The sequence below is a fragment of the Engystomops pustulosus genome, chromosome 10 (genome assembly GCF_040894005.1).
Source record: "Engystomops pustulosus chromosome 10, aEngPut4.maternal, whole genome shotgun sequence".
Classification (NCBI taxonomy): domain Eukaryota; kingdom Metazoa; phylum Chordata; class Amphibia; order Anura; family Leptodactylidae; genus Engystomops; species Engystomops pustulosus.
The window spans coordinates 21,010,374-21,034,384 of record NC_092420.1 but is presented as its reverse complement, the minus strand read 5'-3'; the positions used below and the strand labels follow the sequence as shown (position 1 = coordinate 21,034,384).

General features: G+C 41.8%; 1 protein-coding gene across 4 annotated transcripts in view; it reads right to left on the bottom strand.

Annotated features, from left to right (window-relative positions):
- The window catches only part of FAM3D (FAM3 metabolism regulating signaling molecule D), a 36,879-nt gene that overhangs the window by 7,915 nt on the left and 4,953 nt on the right, over positions 1 to 24,011 (bottom strand). For 2 of the 4 annotated variants that reach the window (XM_072127489.1, XM_072127490.1), the window contains 4 exons: positions 9,932 to 9,996; positions 7,584 to 7,691; positions 5,363 to 5,389; positions 4,276 to 4,399 (listed from right to left, as the gene is read on the bottom strand). In XM_072127489.1, coding sequence (XP_071983590.1) covers positions 4,276 to 4,399; positions 5,363 to 5,389; positions 7,584 to 7,691; positions 9,932 to 9,944 — 272 coding nt within the window. In that variant the 5' untranslated portion in view covers positions 9,945 to 9,996. Of the gene's footprint in view, positions 1 to 4,275; positions 4,400 to 5,362; positions 5,390 to 7,583; positions 7,692 to 9,931; positions 9,997 to 22,642; positions 22,777 to 24,011 lie in introns of all 4 variants that reach the window. The other 2 variants (XM_072127491.1, XM_072127492.1) reach the window with 2 other exon arrangements.

Here is a 24,011-nt window from a genome sequence, read left to right as displayed (position 1 = left end):
AGCTTATCTACTCCCCCCTCCCTGTACAATGACCTCTATATAGATAACATTGACCCCTCATTACATCACTACTGACAATAGATGATGTCACAGCTTATCTCCTCCCCCTCCATATACAATGACCTCTATATAGATAACACTGACCCATCATTACATCACTACTGACAATAGATGATGTCACAGCTTATCTCCTCCCCCTCCCTGTACAATGACCTCTATATGGATAACACTGACCCATCATTACATCACTACTGACAATAGATGATGTCACAGCTTATCTCCTCCTCCCTGTACAATGACCTCTATATAGATAACACTGACCCATCATTACATCACTACTGACAATAGATGATGTCACAGCTTATCTCCTCCCCCTCCCTGTACAATGACCTGTATACAGATAACACTGACCCATCATTACATCACTACTGACAATAGATGATGTCACAGCTTATCTCCTCCTCCCTGTACAATGACCTCTATATAGATAACACTGACCCATCATTACATCACTACTGACAATAGATGATGTCACAGCTTATCTCCTCCTCCTCCCTGTACAATGACCTCTATATAGATAACACTGACCCATCATTACATCACTACTGACAATAGATGATGTCACAGCTTATCTCCTCCCCCTCCCTGTACAATGAGCACTAGAAATCTCTCCTACAGACCTCAGTCAGGCAGCTCCGATCTGCTGCTGTCTATGGCCATGAGGCTGCGCAGGGTTATGCATCTCCATTGCAGGCAGTTCACAATTTACAGAAGTAAATAAAGTTACATAAAAGTTTCAGTTTATTAGTGGTGTAAAAAAGACATCAGGTGACATAATTCTTGTATTCCATATGGTTAACAATTACACCTTTTTTTTTTTTAATTACACCTTTCTGTACAGTATTCTGCTAATTATTAACAGAGAACAACCGTCATGCTGCCGCCCTGGCAGTGAGACATGGCAGGGATGACTAGCTGGCTCTAACCATCCAACTGCAGGGATGTAAGAGTTAATAGTGATATAGAGAGTTAATTTAGTGATATGCTGAACAGCAGCCTCATAGCCATCGTCCGGATTCATAAAGTTCTAGGGTGAGTTTTCCGGGTATGTGTAGGGGTTAAAGTGCATCTACCACCAGGATGAAGGACTGTAAATGAGCCTGAAGGGCTCCGGACTCCATAGGTGTTAATGGTACCTGGAGCACCTCAGGCTCATTTGCATACAATCTTTCATCCTGGTGGCAGATATCCTTTAAGAAGTAACATCATGTATTCTCTTCAGTGATGTTATGATCTGCTTTTCTATATAATAATTTGTTATCCTGTAAATGAGGTGACTGCTGCAAACAAAACCCCTACAGAAGTCTATTAGTCTATTAATAGGTCAGAGTGAAAATTGCAGGACATTGTACTTTTTATTAATTATAGTGACACTTAATATTAAAAAAAAAGTTCTTAAAAAAAAAATCACAAAAAATTGTAACCCAAAAAATAAGTAATTTGTTAGTGATTCATTTCTTCAGCGCTGTAACTTTTGCACTTTTTTCCAGACATACCACATGAAGGTAGTGTTTGCCCATTAAAACAATCTCCTACATTGTTTGTGGTGACTTGTACAAATAGCACATAGTCAGGACGCCGCGCCTCGCATTGTTCCTTCATTGCTGCTATAAATGTTTGGCAGGACATATGACTACAGTACAGAACTGTTTTTTATAAATGGCCTTACAAATAGAAAGTTGGTACAAACTGCGAAAAATCTTGTTCCACCCTTGTCCATGGTTTGCATCTAGTATAAGCGCTGGGCTTCATTCACCAAGATATACAGTAATAACTGATACAACCCATGACCCATGACAGTGGCGCTGTTTATCCAAAAAAGCAAATGGGGGGAATTTAAAGGAAATCTGCAATTTGTTTTTATGCATTGTGAACCAAACATACCTTGAGAATGCTGTTGCTACACTGATGCAGAAACATATCTTGTTTAATCCCTGATCTCAGTGGTTTTGCTAAAAAAAATTTTTTTATAAAATTCAGGACCTTGGAAAAAGTCCACTTACACAGGAGCTGCCTGAACTGTCCAGACAGAACTAATCAACCTGAGCTTGATGACTCATACACAGCAGCTGGGGGATGGTGTAGTGACTGATTGCTTCTGCCTGTCAGGGACAACACAGTGTTGACGTATTCTCGGCTTATGCTGGGCAGGACAAGGCTGGAGCAGTGCATAGTTAGGGTAAGAGGAAAAGTAACGGGGAAGCCACAGGAGCACAGAGCCTCATTATCATAATTTTATAATAGTTTTTCAGCAAAAACACTCGGTTAAGGGATTAAACAAGATATGTTTCTGCCTCAGTGTAACCACAGCATTCTTAAGATATGTTTGGTTCATAATGCATAAAAACAAATGGTAGGTTTCCTTCAACACTGTCTCAGGTTCCACCAGTCTCTTGCTGGAAACTTGTTTTTTGCTGCGCCAGATTCACTGTGATGATAAATTCTTGTTCAGCATGAATTTGTTGGTTCCTACTTTAGACCTAATTTTAGTTCACCTAAACCGTACGCCAGAATTTTTGGCGCACAGACTATTCCCTGTCTGTGACCACATTGTGACCACACCTCTTTCCCACATGCTCACTCTAATTTTCTGAAGGCCACACCCCATAGTTGGACAAGTTGGAAAAGTGCCAAATAAAAAAATGTCTAAAAGCCTTGATAAATGTGGTGCAAGACGTTTTATTTTTAGGGCTCAAATGTGTGTTAATAAATCCCCCCAAATGTGGCCAAAAAACCCTTTAATCATTGTAAAACTTGTATTATTATACTAAATTTTTTGATAGTAAAAAGGCCCTGCTACAAATATTGGAAGCCATAGCAAGGCAAGTACATCTCTTTTTTTGGGGGGAAATAGCAAACCTATTTAATACCTGATAAGACAACAATAATTAAAAGCACCAAAGATTCAAAAAAATGACAAAACTCTAGAAAAAATTTTCCTGATAGCACCATGATGGCCAACAGAAGAAATAGTGAGTATGGGTTATTGGGCTGTGGGGCTCATAGCAGGTGTGTTTGAGCCAAGCATGGACGTATGAGATGCCAGTGTTAATAACTTGGGCTCTATGTATATTATAAGCTGCATAACTTCCCATTACCCACATTATTTACATAAAGCCGGTGTGCAAGGAGCATGCAGTTGTGTAACTTTCTTTTGTGAGATATTTCGTGACGTGTCGTTAGCCACATTGCACAAAAGAAACTGCAGAAAAAACCTGATGACTCAAGATTAGGGACAAGGAAGAGAGATTACACCTGGATTATGACAGTATTTGAGGTTGTATTTCCTCTATAACTCAAACTGCAAACATCCCAGTGCTGAAACCTTGGAAGATGTCTTCTCCATGAAGAGTCACCTATCGTCTTTTGTTTCAAATGAAACTACACGTACTGTACAAAAATGGGGAAGGTGCGGCATCACCAATTTTGTTAGCACCATTTAGTAATAAGCTTTACAGCAGCCTTATGGTCATAGAAAGCCAAAAACTGAAGCAAATTCATTGAGGTCTATACAAGAGTTTTCTAAGCCTGCTCTGTGAAGAGAGGGGGCGGAGATAAACTGTGTGACATCATCTATTGTCAGTAGTGATGTAATCATCAGTGTTATCTCCATATAGATCATTGTATAGAGAGCAGGGCTAGTGTTAGGAAGTTGTAGGAGAGGGGGCAAACTGGGCAACTGCCTGGGGCCCCCATCTGCAGAGGGAAGCTGATCTTCCAAAGAGATAAACTATTAGTAATGTAGTAATATTAGTAACAAATGCCAGATATTGATCCTGCTCCTGCACCAGCATATAATTGCGGCCACACCCCACTTTGTCATGCCGGATACATCAAGAGGCTTAGGCCACCGGCCAAAACTATGGAAGGGCCGACCTTGCATAAAACTAAACAATGAACAAAAGTTTGCAGAACATTCCCACCAACTCCACCAGCCTCCATGCCACTCTATGCTCCCTTCACACCCACATGGCATGAAGCAGGTGTAGTCGCTATTTAATTCGCAAATTCATGCGCATACGACCCTTACTAATTAAATATCCAGCAGAGTTAACATTTTTCAGGGTATTGCTGGTGACACCATTGGATGAGCACATACTGAATTCCTTATAAATGGCAAGTAAGGGTCCAGAATCATCTCCACTGAACCAAAAGATCCTCCAACACGGCACACATTTATCAACACCTTCCTCCACACTCATGGTATACACTTACATCTTGTCCTCCAGGCACATGGAAGGGCCCACCACATTGGCTGCGCCACTAATTAACTTGAAGGCAAAATAGTTTTCTGGGCATTCTTTTTCATTTCCACATTTTGTGTGTATTTTTGGCTTTTCTGAAGGATACAACAAAAAGAGACACTGATATTAGGAAATGCGCTGATTTTGTACAAGAATATAACTTGTAAATATATCATCCTTTGTATTTTCGACCAGAGAAGAGCAGCCCCGGACTTAAGTCTTGGTGTCCTCTGTTTAGCAGCTCATGTAAACCGGACATGTTGCTTGAAGGGCTGCAGAGCAGATCACAGTCAGGCCTAGATTCTAGGGATGTAAAACGACTTGTTGCTTTGTAGCCGCCCAAGCAACATGTCCATTACACGTGGTGCTGCCAAAAAGAGGACAGTGGGCCTAAAGTTTGGGTTCACTCAACTCTAAGGTGTTCATTTACGAAGGGTCCGAACGCCGCACTTTCGTCAAGTTGCCCGAATATTTCCGTTTTGCGCAGAATTGCCCCCGGTTTTTGGCTTGTGGCGCATCGGCGCCGGCTTTCACGCATCAGAAATCGGTGGGACGTGGCCATCAGACAACCCGATGGATTTGGAAAAAACGCGGATTTTAAAAAACGATTTGTGTCGCAAGACACGCACTCACATGCATCGGGAAGAAGAAGGTGAACTCCGGCGGACCTCGGCGCAGCAGCGACACCTGCTGGATATCGGACGCACGACCTTAGTGAATCCCGGCAGACCCGAATCCTCGTTGGACAACGCGCCGCGGGATCGCGACTGGACCGGGTAAGTAACTGTGCCCCAATATGTGACTTAATAGGTTTAATTTTGGCAATGTTCTCCATGTATTTTTGTGAATTTCCTCCAAATGTCAAAGTTTCCTCCCACATCTAAAATATGTTGTCTTCTTATAAAATTTAACCTGTTATAAGGGAATGACAATATGGGACTAACTGGGGACAGGGGTTCATGTGAATAGTGAGAATGTTTGTACAGGGCTACAGAGTATGTTATTGTATATAAACTTCAAAATTAATGTCATAAATGCACCAAATGCACCATACTTACCCTTCTTTTCTTTTACCCCATTCTCTGCTAAAGAAAAAAAATGCATTAAAATCTTAAAGATCACATTAGATCCTAGAAGTAGGCAGCAATTGTTATATTGTTATGTCAGTATAGCCATATGCAGGATTGTTTTTTGCTGCATTATTCACTGGAACCAATTTGAAATATATATATATAGTATTTATTGGGACACATTGGGAATGCATTGATCAGATTTTAGTATTATTTTTTTGGGGGGGGAGGGGGGATTACAAAAATTAAACAGAAACTGTAAATCTATTGCAATTGTTTTCTGCAATTTACAGCTTACAGTATATGGATTTTCAGGTTGCAATTACAGGTATGGAGAGTAAATCTGATTATCTCACTGCAGTATCATCTATTAAGGTGTCAGATGTAATAAACATAATAAATAAACAGTTCTTAAGTTTACACATTAAAAAACGCGGGAAAGTGTCAAGGGACAAATGTGGTGACCAGTTGTACGGGTCAGGACAACTAAGAAACAGTAGTACCTTGGGTGTTATTCTTGGTACAGAGCAATTAGTACCTTCCAAAAGTAAATCCAGGAAGGGTGGACAACTGATGCCAATGCCATGGACGCTCAAGATCCATTGAAGTGCATGGAAAGTGAAGACTAGACCTACTGCTCTGATCCTGCAAATTTCTATAAAAATGAATACGGACTATCATGGAGAAATGTCAGCACAATGTGGATCAGCCCATGCTGATTCCCATTCCCCCTCTAAAGTTTTATACAATATGCAAATAAGCACCAAATCTGGGCCATGGAGCAATGAAAGAAGTGGTTGTGGTGTGATGAACCATGTTGTACACTATATGGTTGGCCGGGTACATATATGCGTTATATGCCTGGGAAGAGAGGGCAGGTAGAAGAAGGTGAGCCAAAAGGAGACAATGCAGTGTTTTGGGCCATGATCAACTGGGAAACCTCCAGTTTAGACATTCACGTAGGTGATACAGGCCACCAGCTGATACACTAACCAGTGTACAAGCCAAAATATATTCCCTAAAACCAGTGCTCTATTCAAGTAGGATAAGGCAGCCATAATGCAAAAGCGTTTCAGGGATGGTCAGTGAAACATAACACAGGTCATAGGTGATGACTTTGCCTTCAAATTTCCAAGACCTCAACCTCATAAAACATCTGAGGGAAAGAAAAGTGTTGGGGACCGCACCCTTAAATTGATGTTCACAAACAATTTGAAGGACATCTACCACCAGATTCATTGTGGTAGAGTGTCCAATTTAGGATGCTTGTTACGTCTAGGGGATAGAGGGACCGTGTCTTACATATATTGTGGTATTTTTATTGCCTGAACAATACAATTGTAAAAGTGTCGGAGGCGCTCGGACTTAAATTTATGTACGTTCCCATGATGCAAGCCTTCTCCTGCCGCTGGGATTTCCTAGGATCCAGAGAGTGACCTACGAGGACCGGGGCATGGAGAGAGCGGGGCTGTGCTCTCTCCTAGTTCCCCGACCGGTGACAGGGAAGGACGGGGGGAACGTGAATATATTATAGTCCGTGGAAGCTCCTTCTGCACTTTTACAAAGTTATTATTCCGGCAATAAAAATGCCAAATTAGATGTAAAACTCAGTCCCCACCATCTCCTAGACATAACAAGCAGCCTATTTAGGACACTCAGTAATCTGGTGGTTGATGTCCTTTAAGAAAAGTTACATAAATAGTGCAGATAAATGTATTCTCATAACTTAACTCTTATTCTGAGCAAGATGGACTGAAGGTCACAGAAGTGAAAGATGGCAGCTTCCAATATAAGTCTGTGAGGGGTCGAGTAGTGAACATGGGCCCGAAACAGAGATGTAGACAAAGGCATTGTATCTCACTGATAGCTCTTTATTCACATCTCTTTAGGTTAGTCCTTCTATACAATGTCCTATATGACCCTACTGATGCTTATGGATGAGAGTTATGGAGAGGATTTCCATCTACCGTGCTTGTGTAGTGTATGGGAGACATTATAGTAGTTAGTCTCCAGCTACCAGCTCTTAGACAACTGAGAATTGAAAAATAGAAAATCAAAGTCCCATAATGATCAGATATCACAGGACGTCACCAGGTCTCAAAGGGACACATTTGTTTTGGTGGCACGCGGAGGCTCACACCATACTTGGCAGCTAAGTTTCATGTTGTAAATTATCAATATGCATAGAGAGGACTTAGAGTTTGCTTACCAAATAAATCGCGTAAAGATCTGGTTTCCCATTTAGAGGAGAACATCCTTTCTGCAAAATACCATGTTGACAGCAGCGTGATCACGATCACCAGGATCCGTACAATTGCTGGGTACAGGAAAGACAGGATCAGTTTAAATACAGGCTTAGACAATATCTCTGACAGCTTCTGTACAGCACTTTTATATCCATTTTTATCAAAACGGATAAGTGAACACAAATAAGATGGCTGGTATACAGCCGAGGAATGAGGGGGCCAGCTTTGACTTTTTTGCATTGATGACTCGCGGGGGGGGGGGGGGGGGGGTCAGCAGCGACACCTAGTGCATATCGGGCGCACGACCATAGTGAATTGCGGCAGACCGGAATCCTCGTCGGACAACGCAACGCCGGATTGCGTCTGGACCGGGTAAGTAAATTTGCCCCTATATGTGACTGAATGGGGGTCATTTACTAAGGGCCCGATTCACGTTTTTGCGACGGGTTAACCGAATGAGGGGGACAGTTTTGACTATTTTGCATTGATGACTATTTTTACATCGGTTCAACTTCTCTTTTTATAACTTTAAAATCTAAGTATACTTTATGTCAGGCTAATTTTGCATCTGTGGCAGAGGTGTTCCATAAAAAGTCATGAAGAAGAAGGTCATACGGGACTTAGCATTGGTACGGCAAGATGACGACACCGGCACGGAAGTGCAACCGGCCCTAATATGGTCTGAGTTGATATTCTTCATTTTACACACTTCAAGTCATCTGACAACACTCTTGTGGCCTCTGACAACACTCAGGGGCTCCTGCTTAGACATTAAGGATTCTGATAGGACTCAGTGGCTTCTGATAACACTCTCATGCTTCTGATCTCTGGTCTTCAAGGCTTCTGCTGTCACATCAAGGCTTTTGACAACACTCTGAGGCTTTAGTTGATGCTCCAACACTTCTGCTGAAACCCCAAGACTTTTGATGACACTCAAGGCTTCTCCTGACAATTCAAAGCATCTGTTGATAACCCTAAGACCTTCGCTGTTATCCCAAGTCTTTTCCTGACACTCCTTAGTTTCTGTCAACACTACAAGGGTTATGCTAACAACATAAGACTTTTTCTAAAACTTCTGCTGATGTCCGCAAAGTCAGGTCTTTTTTAACATTAAAGGAACTGCTTTACAAAAATAGCCCTTTCTTATGTACCCAATAAGCAGGGTTTTATATATAGAGGATACTGCCCTAGGCACAAAGTCTGGATGCACCCCCAGTAAAAGGTCCGGTCAGGCACTGGTTACATACAGTGCAAGTTTGGTCTTTAAAAAAGCAGCCAATTCAAAGTAGGTTTCACAACTACATGGGAGATGTTGGCGGAAGGGTAGGAATGGAGCTTCTTAGTGTTGGGGATAATCCAGTAGGACCTGTGACTTGTCTCCTGACAGGTGGTGAGAGAGGCTTGAGAGAACACTCTCTTGGAATAGCCGAATGCTAAGAACAACTAACGTGTCTTAGTCCTGACATCTAACAGGACAGCAGAGAAAGACCTGCATCCAGACACAATTGTGACACAATTCTTTTTTAAAATTTGGCAGTTTGTCTGAATCTGTCGGGTTGTCTGACAGCCACGCCCCCGATTTCTCTTGCGGTGCGATGCACCACAATCCGATCGCATGCGCCAAAACCTGGGGCATTTCAGTGCAAAACGGCACAAATTGGAAATATTCTGGAAAATCCGATGGAATCGCGGCCGCACGACCCTTAGTAAATGTGCCCCATTCTCCTTTACCCACAGAACATGCTTCAAATCTTAAACGTCAGTGCTGAACTGTGAGCAATTCCAGCAATGTTGAAGCGATTACCCTTGGAGATTCTTTGCATCATCCTGTCCTCTCTTCCATTTGTCTTTGGAGGTTTTTTGGGGGACTTGAGTTTGTGATCTTGTAAAGATGCAATATTCTAGAAATCACAGATTTTGAACAACCAACTTCTCTTGCTATGGCTGATAAGGTCACCCCTATAGCCTTCATCTGAACAACCTGCTCCTGGAGATTCACTCACTTTAAAACAACACAACATTTTTACAAAGTCAGCGAAAACTGCCAGTGACATAGGTCCCAGATCAACATCAATAATAACCTGGACTTTTAGGTTCCCTCCAGAATAAACTTTGTCCTGTTGAAGGGAAAAAGTTGGCAACTATGGAAAGACTGGACTGATACATTTTGAAACAGTACTTGGTGTGTCCGTGGGTCTCTATGTCATAGAAGTAAATGGGGGTAAGTTTCAATAGCATCAACAACACATATGGTACAGAAATATTTCAGTGTCTCCGTTTTCTGAGTACGGTAATTAATAAAAAAACTTACCAATACTCCTCATACTTTTCGAGAAGATGGATTAGACAAAGATGGGGCCTCTAATTTGTAGTGACCTGTAAAAATAATAACAATGTAAGTGTCCAAAGGTCAATTCAATGCCTCACTTTTCATTGTTTTTGGTTATCACATATTTTACTCAAAATATATAACATTTTCCATTATTATTTTCTGCATACATGGCAGGGTGACGATGTAACATATTTTGCAGCCACCTCATTAGAAAGATAATGAGTCAGTGTTATCTATATGGAGGTCATTGTACAAGGAGGGGGAAGGAGATAAGCTGTGACATCATCTATTGTCAGTAGTGATGTAATGATGGGTCAGTGTTATCTATATAGAGGTCATTGTACAGGGAGGGGAGGGGATAAGCTGTGACATCATCTATTGTCAGTAGTGATGTAATGATGGGTCGGTGTTCTCTATATAGAGGTCATTGTACAGGGAGGGGGAGGAGATAAGCTGTGACATCATCTATTGTCAGTAGTGATGTAATGATGGGTCAGTGTTGTCTATATAGAGGTCATTGTACAGGGAGGAAGAGGAGATAAGCTGTGACATCATCTATTGTCAGTAGTGATGTAATGATGGGTCAGTGTTATCTATATAGAGGTCATTGTACAGTGAGGGGGAGGAGATAAGCTGTGACATCATCTATTGTCAGTAGTGATGTAATTATGGGTCAGTGTTATCTATATAGAGGTCATTGTACAGGGAGGAGGAGGAGATAAGCTGTGACATCATCTATTGTCAGTAGTGATGTAATGATGGGTCAGTGTTATCTATATAGAGGTCATTGTATAGGGAGGAGGAGATAAGCTGTGACATCATCTATTGTCAGTAGTGATGTAATGATGGGTCAGTGTTATCTATATACAGGTCATTGTACAGGGAGGAGGAGATAAGCTGTGACATCATCTATTGTCAGTAGTGATGTAATGATGGGTCAGTGTTATCTATATAGAGGTCATTGTACAGGGAGGGGGAGGAGATAAGCTGTGACATCATCTATTGTCAGTAGTGATGTAATGATGGATCAGTGTTATCTATATAGAGTTCATTGTACAGGGAGGGAGAGGAGATAAGCTGTGACATCATCTATTGTCAGTAATGATGTAATGATGGGTCAGTGTTATCTATATAGAGGTCATTGTACAGGGAGGGGGAGGAGATAAGCTGTGACATCATCTATTGTCAGTAGTGATGTAATGATGGGTCAGTGTTATCTATATACAGGTCATTGTACAGGGAGGGAGAGGAGATAAGCTGTGACATCATCTATTGTCAGTAGTGATATAATGATGGGTCAGTGTTATCTATATAGAGGATGTTGTACAGGGAGGGGGAGGAGATAAGCTGTGACATAATCTATTGTCAGTAGTGATGTAATGATGGGTCAGTGTTATCTATATAGAGGTCATTGTACAGGGAGGGGGAGGAGATAAGCTGTGACATAATCTATTGTCAGTAGTGATGTAATGATGGGTCAGTGTTATCTATATAGAGGTCATTGTACAGGGAGGGGGAGGAGATAAGCTGTGACATCATCTATTGTCAGTAGTGATGTAATGATGGGTCAGTGTTATCTATATAGAGGTCATTGTACAAGGGAGGGGGAGGAGATAGGCTGTGACATAATCTATTGTCAGTAGTGATGTAATGATGGGTCAGTGTTATCTATATAGAGGTCATTGTACAAGGGAGGGGGAGGAGATAAGCTGTGACATCATCTTTTGTCAGTAGTGATGTAATGATGGGTCAGTGTTATCTATATAGAGGTCATTGTACAAGGGAGGGGGAGGAGATAAGCTGTGACATCATCTATTGTCAGTAGTGATGTAATGATGGGTCAGTGTTATCTATATAGAGGTCATTGTACAGGGAGGGGGAGGAGATAAGCTGTGACATCATCTATTGTCAGTAGTGATGTAATGATGGGTCAGTGTTATCTATATAGAGGTCATTGTACAGGGGGAGGAGATGAGCTGTGACATCATCTTTTGTCAGTAGTGATGTAATGATGGGTCAGTGTTATCTATATAAAGGGTCATCTATTGTTAGTAGTGATGTTATCCATAAACCATATATAATCCCATTAAAAAGTAATAATCCCATAAAAAATGTTAACATCACAATTAATTTATAAAGTAGGACGTTTTCTGGTGACACACATCCTTTAAAGTATTTCTTCAGAGGTGAGGCTGCACATTAAATTGATAATATGATCTTTTAGGCGTCTATGTTCATGAGGGTTGGGTCAGATCGACCTGGATCACTCATCTATACAATTGAGCAATAAAAAGAGAACATCTAGAACAGCTGTAAGACAGGATGACATAGAGTCTAGCTGGCACCGAGCTGTGTACATAAGGATCATTCTTCTAATTCACAGCCGTCTACAAGTATAAGACAATGTACATCGAGCCATGTCATAATTGTCCTACGTATTACTCTGGCTCCATGAATGGACAGGTCCTGAGTACCTCTAGAGTGCTGTCCATACAAGGCGGCCATTGCTGCTCTTTTATACATTGCTGGACTGGGGCTCTTTGGGACCATCAAAATCTTGCTCATAGAAGCACTTCTAATGAACATTTCGGGCATGCTCTTCACTAATTATGAGATCTCTCTAGTCTAGTGAAGAAGTCAATGATAACATCGCTGATGGTCTAATTGCAGTAAATGGGTCCAGGTTGTTCAAATCAAAAGACAATGGGGCGGTGTCTGCGTCTGGAGAAAACAAGGTTTAATCATCGGAGGCGACAGGGCTTTTTTATTATGAGAACTGTCAATCTGTGGAATAGCCTGCCTCAGGCGCTGGTCACAGCAGGGACAGCAGAGAGCTTCAAGAAGGGCCTAGATGTCTTTTTACTTCTAATAACGGTAATGTTATATAGAATTGTTTCCCGTACATCCTTCCTTATCCAATCCCTTCTCTTCCTTGGTTTAAATTGATGGACATGTGTCTTTTTACAACAGTTGTCAGTATGTAACACTCCTGGTGGTCTAGGTCAAAAAGAGAATTATAATAACATTTGTGGTGGTCTAAACTACATCCTCAACCAATAATAGGACAGCTCATGTAATGATCAGGTCTCTGAGGTTTTCGGATTGGGATGATACAATACAATCTATGAAATTGATCAGAAACCATGGAAGTGCGAGAGGCGAGTAACGGAAGCAGTATATGAGGAACGTGTTTGAGGAACGTGAGCCCTTTAGTCCCTCTGGGCTCCAAACCTACTGAACAGGCCATACAGGATATATAGTGGTGATTTTTAAGATCCGCCTATTTTTAGAGTTATAATTAAGGTACAGCAAGAGTCACACAGTGAATTATTATCCGAAGCTAAAAGTGATTATATAAATAGCACATGTATACATTATTCACATACTGTAGATTTATGACATGGTAACTTTTTTTATTCTAAGCCATGCTATCTAAAGCAAATCCAAAATTAATATGTAATAAGTTAACTGGAACTGCACAACCCAAACACCACAAATGTAGAACATATAGAGGAGGAGTAGAGGCCATGGATAATATGCTCAATGGACAACTGATTGATGAAGTGATAAAACTGGAATCCCTGTAAGTTGGCAGCAGATAAAAGACAACAGGAAGACCATAGATTGGCCGAATCCAGATCATCAACTGTGACAATCCCTTACAGAAGAAGAGGGAGAAGATGCCATATGTGTTGATTACAGGACAGCAAAGTAGGTTATTAGGCTACAAATCTACACCTACATAAATCTATGGTCAATGCTTCCTGCACACAATGTAGAATTTAGAATTCAGATTTAGAAATCTGTTTTATAGTAGATAAAGTAGAGTAGATATCCTGGTATCGCTTCAGTTCCACATAATGGGGCTTATTTACTAAGGGTCCGCGGCCGAGTTTGGTGCGGCTCCGCTGGCTTTTACGCGACAGAAATCCCGGGGGGGGGGGGGGCGTGCCGTCTGATTAACCAACTGATTCGGACTGAGCGCAGGATTTAACTTTCAAATTGTGTCGCAAGACAATGCACTTACAAGAAGAAGGTGAACTCCGGCGGACCTGAGCGGGGAAGCGACACATCCAGGATATCCAGTGCACGATCTTAGTGAATCGCAGCGGAGTGCATTCCGGTCGGACAATGCACTTTCGGGGAACGCATCAGGACGGGTAAGTAAATGTGCACCAAAGTCATTAAGCTTCTTGAAAGTCATGCTTGATGTTATAGGGGCTGCCTTACAAGAACTGCTTGCCTACACTATACTGAAGAGATGCAACCACATAGAAACAGTGTTGTCTACACTGTGTTTTCTTTCTGGAATAGATATACTGAGCTCGGGCACACAGCTGCAGAATCCATGGCCCGGTGCATGAGCCGGCTGACTGAGATGCAAAATTGAAATCAGGTCCCATTTCTGCTGGTATTTGCGCCCCCTACAGTAATTTTCAATTATAATTGATGCGTGACCGGAACACACCCGCAGATGACACAAAAGATGCAAACAGTCCAAGGGAACGTTGATTGCATCCTGAACAACTGCACATGTTGTGTGCAGGTAGCTTTAGTCTAATGATTTGGAGGTTTGATCCTTCACATGAGTAGGTAGGTCTGTTAGGTTGATGTTAAATACCTGGTGCTTGGTGTTGCTGGCCATCAATTACTAACCTGTCGATGTGGGTTATGTCCGAAGTCCTATGATGAAGGGGATGTATAAAGCAGAAGGTAGTGATGAAATAGTTACACAGCCCCGCAGTGGGTGGGGGACAAATTTACTTATGAATAAAGGGGCATTATGGCAAGATCACCGGGTCGCCTCTTCAATCAGCCTCGGAACTGATAATTACGCGCCATGTTTATCAGCTCGATACATACATGACCAGTTCTCTAATTAAAAGCTTTTAGTATCAGGAGTGGATGGCCCATTCTAAATCCAGCTCTTATTATGGAATTAATTAAAGTGGCTGAGTAACGTCCCATAGACCACACCTTCTCGAGGCTAATGAAGGTGAAAACTATTAAAGCGTAATTAAGAGAGGGGGGGGGGAAAGCAACTCTTAAAACTTTGATTATATTGAGGATTAATTTACTAACTGGAAAAATCTGAACCGTATTTCACAAATAAGTTTTTTGTGTTGCACCAATTAATTAAAACTTTAATTAAAAGATTAATTTGATGACTTTCTCCAATGGCTAATAGCTGCTAATAATTAGTAGTAATGCGCTGTAAGTAGATCAGATCATTCAGACGAAAAACTCTATTTTTTAAGATACATCCCTCAGGATCCTCAGGCCGTCACCTTAAACCACCCCGGAGCCTTTAACAAAAGGAAGTCGTCCAGGTTTTGATCCTATTTGAAAGCCACATCATAATGGCACATAATTGTATAAACTAAAGGTGTCTGTAAAATTATAGGTAAGTTGTTCAAACCTATCAATTTGGGGAGGTTGGTTGATTACATAATGGTGAAGGTGGTGTCCTGTCTCTCCTCCGGCGGTAAATGTTTGGGGTGAAAAGGATTGGTCATTAAAGACTTAATCTGTAGCTTATAGAGCAAGTCTCTGCAGGATGCTTCTTGCCAGTAGGAAGTGTTTAGGTGTGAGCGTGTCTTCTAAAGGAGGAGGGAGGGACAGGAGGCAGACAGGAGAAGCTATTCATGAGAAGAATCTCCAATGCCTGACCATAGTCAGAAGATTTAAGGTTGGATCCTGGGGCAACCGAGATTGTGTACACCAGGACTGATAGAAACAGGTTGGACTTATATCTGTGAAATTCTGTATTTTTGCTAATAACATTGAATAAGAGAATGTGTTATTTTGTTGTCCTGAGTATATTTAAAAGTCTTTTCTTCATAGTTAATAATTAAGTGCATAGGTATCTTAAAAGGTTCCGTATCTGGCATGGCTATCGCACAGTTGGCAGAGCTTTCTTTTCCAGGATCCTTTGGCTACATTCAGACAACATTGTGCCCGCCATACCAAAGCACGGCAGGCACATGTCGGCACCCGGGAGAGGAGGAGGAGGTGAGCGCCGCTCACCCCCGGCCCTCTCCATAGCGATGTATGGCACACAGAGCCGTATTACGGGGAAAGATAGGACATGTGGTACGGTGCCGCCCATTGCCTTCTATGAGGGACGCATATATGACGTATATATGTCCGCCGTATATACGTCCCCCATACGGCCTTTGGAAGTAGCCTTAGGCTACAAAGGCTGCTAAAACATAATAATAACAACAACAACAACATAATAAATGAAGGCGTTGCCAGGTGTCAGATTTCCCCAATCCTAAACATAGGTCATAATATCCAACATTTCAAGCCTTGGCGACCTTAGGACTGATATTGATTATCTTGACACCGGTGATGTATACTGGGATAGCTCTGTCACTTTTGAGTTTCAATTTTATAAAATATGCAAGTCATCACCCACTGACCTAATATGATGACATCCTTATGATACCACACTAATCTATGGGCATACCATAGGCAACTCTATATGCCTGCTAAAGCCACTGTATTATGGATATACCAGATCTACTGTTATAGATCTATTTAAGATATAATATGACAAAGCATTTCCCTTCTTTCGGGTAAGATATCTTAAGAAATTATTTGTAGCTCTGTTATTATAAGATCTTTCCTCCATTCCATATAGAAAGAAGATGTTAACATGTAAACTTTTGACAATAGCTAAACAATAGCTAAATCACCTATAATCCCAACCCCGTCCCAATTTATAGAAGTCGTCGTTATAAATTGTCGTTTGAGTTACCATATTCCCTACTCTGTTAACTGAAAAATGACCCCTGGGATTATACGAAATTCTATTTACAACACTAGCACTGATACACCTCTACGTAGTCAGAAACAGTATACTATATATTTTATGTATATCTGCCTCTGATTTATTGTAAAAACCAAATAAAAATATGTTTAAAAAAAAAAAAATTATTTGTACAGTATTACCACAGTATACCATTGCTTTCTATGGGGGATGTATGTAGGGCCGCAAGCTCGCGGCCGTACGTACATCCCCCCATTCGGTCGTGTATATGAGAGATATTCTCTTTAATGGTTGATAATGTAATATAGTAATAGGGTCTATGCTTGAGGCCTTAAAGGGGTTTCACACTGACTACTGGGTATGACCAATGGTACCTCAATAATCACTGGAACGGGTTTAGGGTTCTCCTACATTTCTTATACAACCATAACTGTCATTAGTGGGACTATGCATTATAATGGGAACATCTCCAGAGGTTTTATAATACTCCCCTTACGATTGAGGGCATAGTGGATTTCTCCTGGATTGTCCACCAGACGTGCTTGTTGTTCCAAGCAGAGGGATTCCAGGATACAAAAACCCAGAAATCCAGAAAGGAAAAGTCCAGCATCCAGGCAAAAAACAGTGTATCAATCAGGTAAAATCCACTTTTATTGAAAAAAAATTGTTTAAAAACATATAGTGACGTCCTATAATATAATGGGCCTGACGCGTTTCGGACCGTTCACGGTCCTTAGTCGTAGCCTCCAGGATACAGGTGCTGAATACATGGCCGTGACTGCCTTACTGACACGCCGGCTAGATAAAGACTAGGGGCCTTCCCCTGTGTAGTCTGGATTATTAGCATTCATTTTTGGGTAGTCAAATATAATTAAAGGGTTACAGGAACATGTATTGCCTGGCAGGCTATTTCTATAAATAAGTAACTTATTAGATTTTAATATGATGAGAATTATTTTAATATATTCAATATAAACTTCTAAATATGTATTTAATAAAGATATCAACTTCAATCATTTCAGCAAATTCGATGACAACATGCAAGCAGTTAGAATCTCTCAGCCTCCGCTGTGTCTGGGACTGTATGCTGTGAGAGGGGAGGAGGAGGTGCAAAACAAGAATGCCATCTACTTGCCTCGGTGCACACAGCACAGTTCTTATGTCATCAAAAAGGAGGGAAAGAATCGCAGGTTGCCATCCACATTTCTGGCTGTGGCACATCTTATATTTTATTAAAAACTGCCTTCAATATTAATACAACTTTGAATATAATATTCATAGCTCTTTTTTTTAGGCAAATTTGAAGGCTCAACATTCAAGATTACAATAAGAAGACTATATCTACGACTGAGAACACTCTGTCAGGAGTCTCCAAGGAGCCTTTGTGAAGAGGGTCCTAAAGGGAATATTTTAGATTTTTATTTTTATCTCTTTCACAGATTCCTCTACGTTTACACAGAAAATACATGGCTTAAAGTACCAACAACATCTGGGAATAACTCTCCATAGATGCGCTTCACAACTGCAGCTCCCAGAGTAGGTTTAGGAAGTCTTTGCTGTGATGTTCTAAGGTTTTTTGCCACTTGGGAAATGATTAGGTTTGTCATCGGTATCATTTCTTTTAACATCTTTCTTTAAGTACAAGGTGTTCAGTTTGCAAGGATGAAAGGTTTTCATGCTCTGCACTTTACAGTATAAAAAGTTGAAGCTAAATACAAACTCTATAAGTCACTCTATGGGAAGGCAACTTTTTAAAAATGTTGATTTACAACTTTAGGAAAGGTTGACCATACCGGAATTCTTTGTAGAAATCTCAATGATCTGTTTGATTTTTCTAACATGGATATGTGTAAGAATGTGAATAGCTAAGAAGAATGAGCTAAACATTGTACAATCGTAGGGAGGAGGCTCAGGCTGCTGACAGTTCTCTTAAAAATAGACATTGGGCCGCATTAACACGAACGTACGCCCGCCGGGTTGACCCATCCCCTCTCCATAGCGACGCACAGTGCCGTAATGCGGTGAAAGATAGGACATATCGGTGTGGTGTCGCACGCAATCGGATAGTGTCGCAGCTGCGCCGGCTTTCATCCGACAGAAATCGGGGGGCTTGCCATCGGACGATCCGACTGATTCGGACTGAGCACGGGATTTAAGATTCAAATTGTGTCACAAGCCCAAGCACTTACATGCACCCGGAAGAAGAAGGTGACATCTGTTGGATCTCAGTGGGGACGCGATACATGCAGGATATCGAGCGCACAATCTTAATGCACTGTGAGGAGATTCACTATCGACAGACAACGCACTTTTGGTGAACTCCGTGGACCAGGTAAGTAAATGTGCCCCTTAAAGTTATAAAAATGATGCTTATTACCGGTGCGGCACCGTATCGCTCCGTGCGGCCATTGCCGAACTATGGGGGATGTATGTCCGGCCGCAAGCTTGCAGACGTATATACGTCCCCCAACAGTCGTGTGAATGCAGCCTTAGATAGTAATAAGGAGAAAGAGGGGTCATTACTGCTTCCGACACACCAGATATTTTTTTATCGATAGATTTAATTTAAACTGTAATATGAGATGGAATAGGACTAAGGTAGACCGTAAGATAGACAAGGCTTTCCTGAAAAATAAAATGCTATCTACAGTATCATTGATAAGTGTCTGATTGTCAAGACAAGAAACACTAACAGGAATATAGTAATGAACCAAAACAAAAAACCCACTAAACCCAAGAAATAACATTTATTACTATCTGAATTATAGGTAGAAGCCATGGTACTGTACCAGGAAATAACTAGAAAGGTGTAAAGATAGTACATTAATACTTTTACATATTGTTAAAGGAAACCTACCATCAGGGATCTACCTACTGAGGTCGATCCTGTGGCAGGTTACTGTAATGTAGTGTCGCCTAATGTTTTTTGTAATAAAGCTCTTTGTGCTCCAAAACTTATTAAAACTTTAATCTGAAATTTTTGCAAATTTCCTTAAGAGGTCACTGGATCGTGGAGTAGCCGCACCATTGAGGGGGAGCTGCGGTTACTCCACGCCCTGGTAGCATCTTTCGATCCCTCCTACCCCAGTCTTCACTGGTCTGAGAAGCTGGAGTTCTGCGTAGTAACTCCGCCGCATCGGAGAAGCCAGAACCACTGCGCATGCACAGAACTTCAGCCTTTCAGACGAGTGTGTGCTGCTGCTGCGAGTTGTGCATTGAAGACTGGGGTAAGATGTACCTAAAGAGGCTACTAGTAGAGATGAGCGAGCATACTTGTCCGAGTATACTACTCGGTCGAGTATTAGCATACTCGGACCGGCTCGTTACTCGGACGAGTATTTCCCCTGCTCGCGATCGAGCATTAAATTAAGTGAAGAACAGTGAAGAACAGTGTTTTTATTGTTTAATAAAATATTCCAGATGTTTCCTGATGTTTTGCTTGTAAGAACACATTGAAATAACACTATTCTTCACTTTGCAGGTGTACGCACGTGTCTCCCGCTAGGTTCGGAGATGTTCGGAACATCTGGAATGTGAAGAATATTGTTCTTCCAATGTGTTCTGCACTTAAATGGTCCTTTATTCACTGTTTTTAATGTTTTTATTCTATTCTTCACATTGCAGGTGTTCGCACGTGTCTTCCGATTCGGAGATACGCGCGCACATCTGCAAAGTGAAGAATAGAATAAAAACAGTGAATACAGTGAATAAAGGACCATTTAAGTGCAGAACACATTGGAAGAACAATATTCTTCACATTCCAGATGTTCCGAACATCTCCGAACCTAGCGGGAAACACGCGCGCAGACCTGGAAAGTGAAGAATAGTGTTATTTCAATGTGTTCTAACAAGCAAAACATCAGGAAAAATCTGGAATATTTAATTAGGAATTTCTTTTACTGTTCTGTTTTAGCAAAAAAATGCTCGGGTCTCCCATTGACTTCAATGGGGCTCGTTATTCGATACGAGCACTCGAGCATCTGGAAAAGTTTGTCTCGAATAACGAGCACTCGAGCATTTTAGTGCTCGCTCATCTCTAGCTACTAGGCCTTGGAGTAGCCGTAGCTGCCCCTCCACAGTGTGGCTACTCCATGCCCCAGTAACCTCTTAAGAAAATTTGCATATACATCAGATTAAAGTTTTATTAAGTTCTAGGGCACAAAAAGTTTTATTACAAAAAGCATTAGGCTACATTACATTCCAGAAACCTTATGCAACGTCCCTGCCAATGCCCATGGCAGAGGAGTAGTTGCGATTAAGCCCTTTTACTACCCAGTACATATAGAGGTAATTGAGCAGCGGTAGATTCTGCCTGGACAGGCAAGGATTAAGAATGTTAATGTTGTTATCCAATGATGTTCCATTTTTGTAACTGGAGTGTGATTGGAGAAGGAGATCACCTGACTAGGGAGTAACTAAACCCTTAGTCAGGGGAGGAGTTAGCTCTCTTGAGACCCAGCTTTGCCAGAGAGCAGATCTCTCAGGCCCAGCTCTAACCACATGAGAAGCTCCAAGGCCTCTGCTAGTACAGATAGAGTGACACAGAACAAAGCTGCAGCTTCCAGCACTGGACACAGCTACACCCCAGCCTGCCCCTGCATCCAGGCTGGTGACCCAACTCCTGAGGTTCCTCTCCACATTCACTTCAGTATCGCACTTGTACAGAATTGTTTGGCGTGTTGTTACCGTTGGTTGAATAATGAACTGTAAGTTACTTTTACGCACAACATTGCCTCCGTCTGGTCCCTGCTACGGCTGTATCACCACCAAGGGCTCCCTCATCCACCATCCAGGGACACATACGAAAGACTCTAAGGGCTGCCCCAGGGAGAACCAGTACATCAGCCTCTCCATCTATATCATTTCTTGCCAACACCACCTGCTGGAGACCTGCCAGGCTGTAGGACAGCCCTCCGGTCCCCATACCAAGCACTGCGACATCATCGTGCCTAGGCCGCAATCGCCGGCCACTCCGGTATTCCGGGCCCCGGCTGTCTCCAGGCCCCAAGAAAAGGCTAGGCCCCGGTGGGTGATGTTGCACTTAGTTCGTTTCCTTAAGAACTATTATAATAGTTAAACATTAGTTAAAAACATGAGAGGTTTAACCAGCCACTAACAATTAATAGTGGACTGTATAAATTGCCACCATGGCTGATGAGAAGGTTATGGTCCTTCACATATATTGTAGGGCTATGCAGCATTACTACATGGTAAAAGATAATATCCTATGTAGCTTTAGAATTGTTAGATGCCAACCTTGGTGATCAATAAGTTCTGCCTGATCCTCATGACCAAAACTGATAGTTATCTTATTGCAAACCCACTGACATATCAGGTCCCAATGGTCCTTCTTAAGTTCCTGTATGAATTTTATCCATCACCAAGTTCATTGTTCTCGGTTTCTACAGGTCACTTCTGATTTTCCACTTTGCGGAACCCTACCAAGCTGTGTACACAGGTATCAGACACTTATACTAACATGAAGTGTTGCTCAACATATCATGATGTCTCCCCCTGACATGATTCTGAGAGGATTCTTTAAACTTACTTTAACTTAATTTAAAACTGACCCCAGACTATTGCTGTCTATGGCCTTGAGACTGCAGTAAAATATAGCACTAAATGTTGCTACTAAAGCAAGATGGCTGCCCCTATAATAATCAACATAAAATAACATTTATCCACAGTATGAATATAAAAAAAAATGAAATAAAAGATTCATATGGTTTTCTGTTTTTATTAAATGGAGAGACGCCCCCTGTATGGTAATCTTATCTTGTATAGTATGTACAACTGGGGCATTATATTTCTTGTTTAGCATCTAGCTATAAAATCTTTCATGACCTTTAAACGAGTTATTATATTATAATAGTCTCTATATTCCACAGGCAAGAATCTGATAAAAATATACTTACTGCAATATGAAGGTCAACCTCCAGGAACAAAAGTAAAATATATTTCTTCCTGTAGGAAACTGTTGCTATCCCTGTGTTCACTGTCCGGCTAACATGTAATTGCTGGTTCTCATGAGGTCTCGTCTATGAGGGTCCTAGTGAGCAAAACACAAGAGACCAACATTGGTTCCTGACATCCTTCACTAGTTCCCTTGTGTTTCAAGCACCTGCTGGAGATGCAGTGTCCTGGTGGCAACCAATTTCAGTAGTGGATTATAATATAGGCGGTTTGGGCAGTAGCCTGGGCCCAAGCTACCCAACTAATTTAATGACCTTAATTCATGAAATCCTTGTACATCTGTTCCTGCTCTCAATACACATGTACACAAGGGCCATTTCAGGACCTTTGATGGTCCTCTGAAGGTCCTGAATCTGCATATTGAAAGCAACAGAAGGGACACATCCTCCATTCCCCAAGAAGCTGATTCTAGTAGCAGATGTAGGAAGTGATTCCAGACTTGTAGGGGCTATAATATTCATAATATTCATACAGCCGATTCCTCAGGAGCATTAGGGCATGCGCATCGCCGGCTCACATGGCTGCACGTGCTATTGTGAAACTTTGGCGAGGAGACCGCCGAAGTCTCGCCGCTGGCTCGCAGGGTGGCTGTGCGTACTATCGCAAAGTCTTGTGCTATTGCGAGACTTCGGCAGTCTCCTTGGAGAAGTCTTGCGATAGCGCGAGACTCCGGCAATAGTAGGAGCAGCCGCCATGTGAGCCGGCGATGCGCATGCCCTAATGCTCCTTAAGGCTCAGTGACGTCACCGGCTCTCAGGAGCGAAAAAGGGAGGGTGGGGAGAGGGCGGGGACGGCACTCTGCATGCCTCCCCTATTATGCTAATGCCCAAGCGTTGTGAAGTAGAGACAAGCGCCGAGTGGGTTATTAGCAAAGATAAGAATCTATAGTTATAATCCATCCGTTTCATTATATGTTTAACCAAAATATGTGCCTGCACCAGCTCAGCTCTCCTTATGTGCAAGTTAGTGTGGGTCAGAATGACCATTTCCATTTTCCTTTAAATCTGACAAAGTGCTAATGCAGGTGTAAAGTGTCACAATAATCTGTCCAATCAATAGATCATATACACCAGAACAGTATGTAGGGGTAGAAGGATATTAGAATCACTAGTGTACTAGTCTGCTGCCCCACGTGTGTCACCACTGAGCCGGTGGCTTCCCCAGGAGTGAATGTAAGGTTTTCTTTGGATACTTTTTTTGGATGAAAGGTAAGTGTGAGTCGTCCGCAGACCTCCCATGGAGGTCTGGATTTAGAATAATACTCAAAGTGGAAAATCAAATTCTTGGCTGATCCAACATCATTGGAAACCC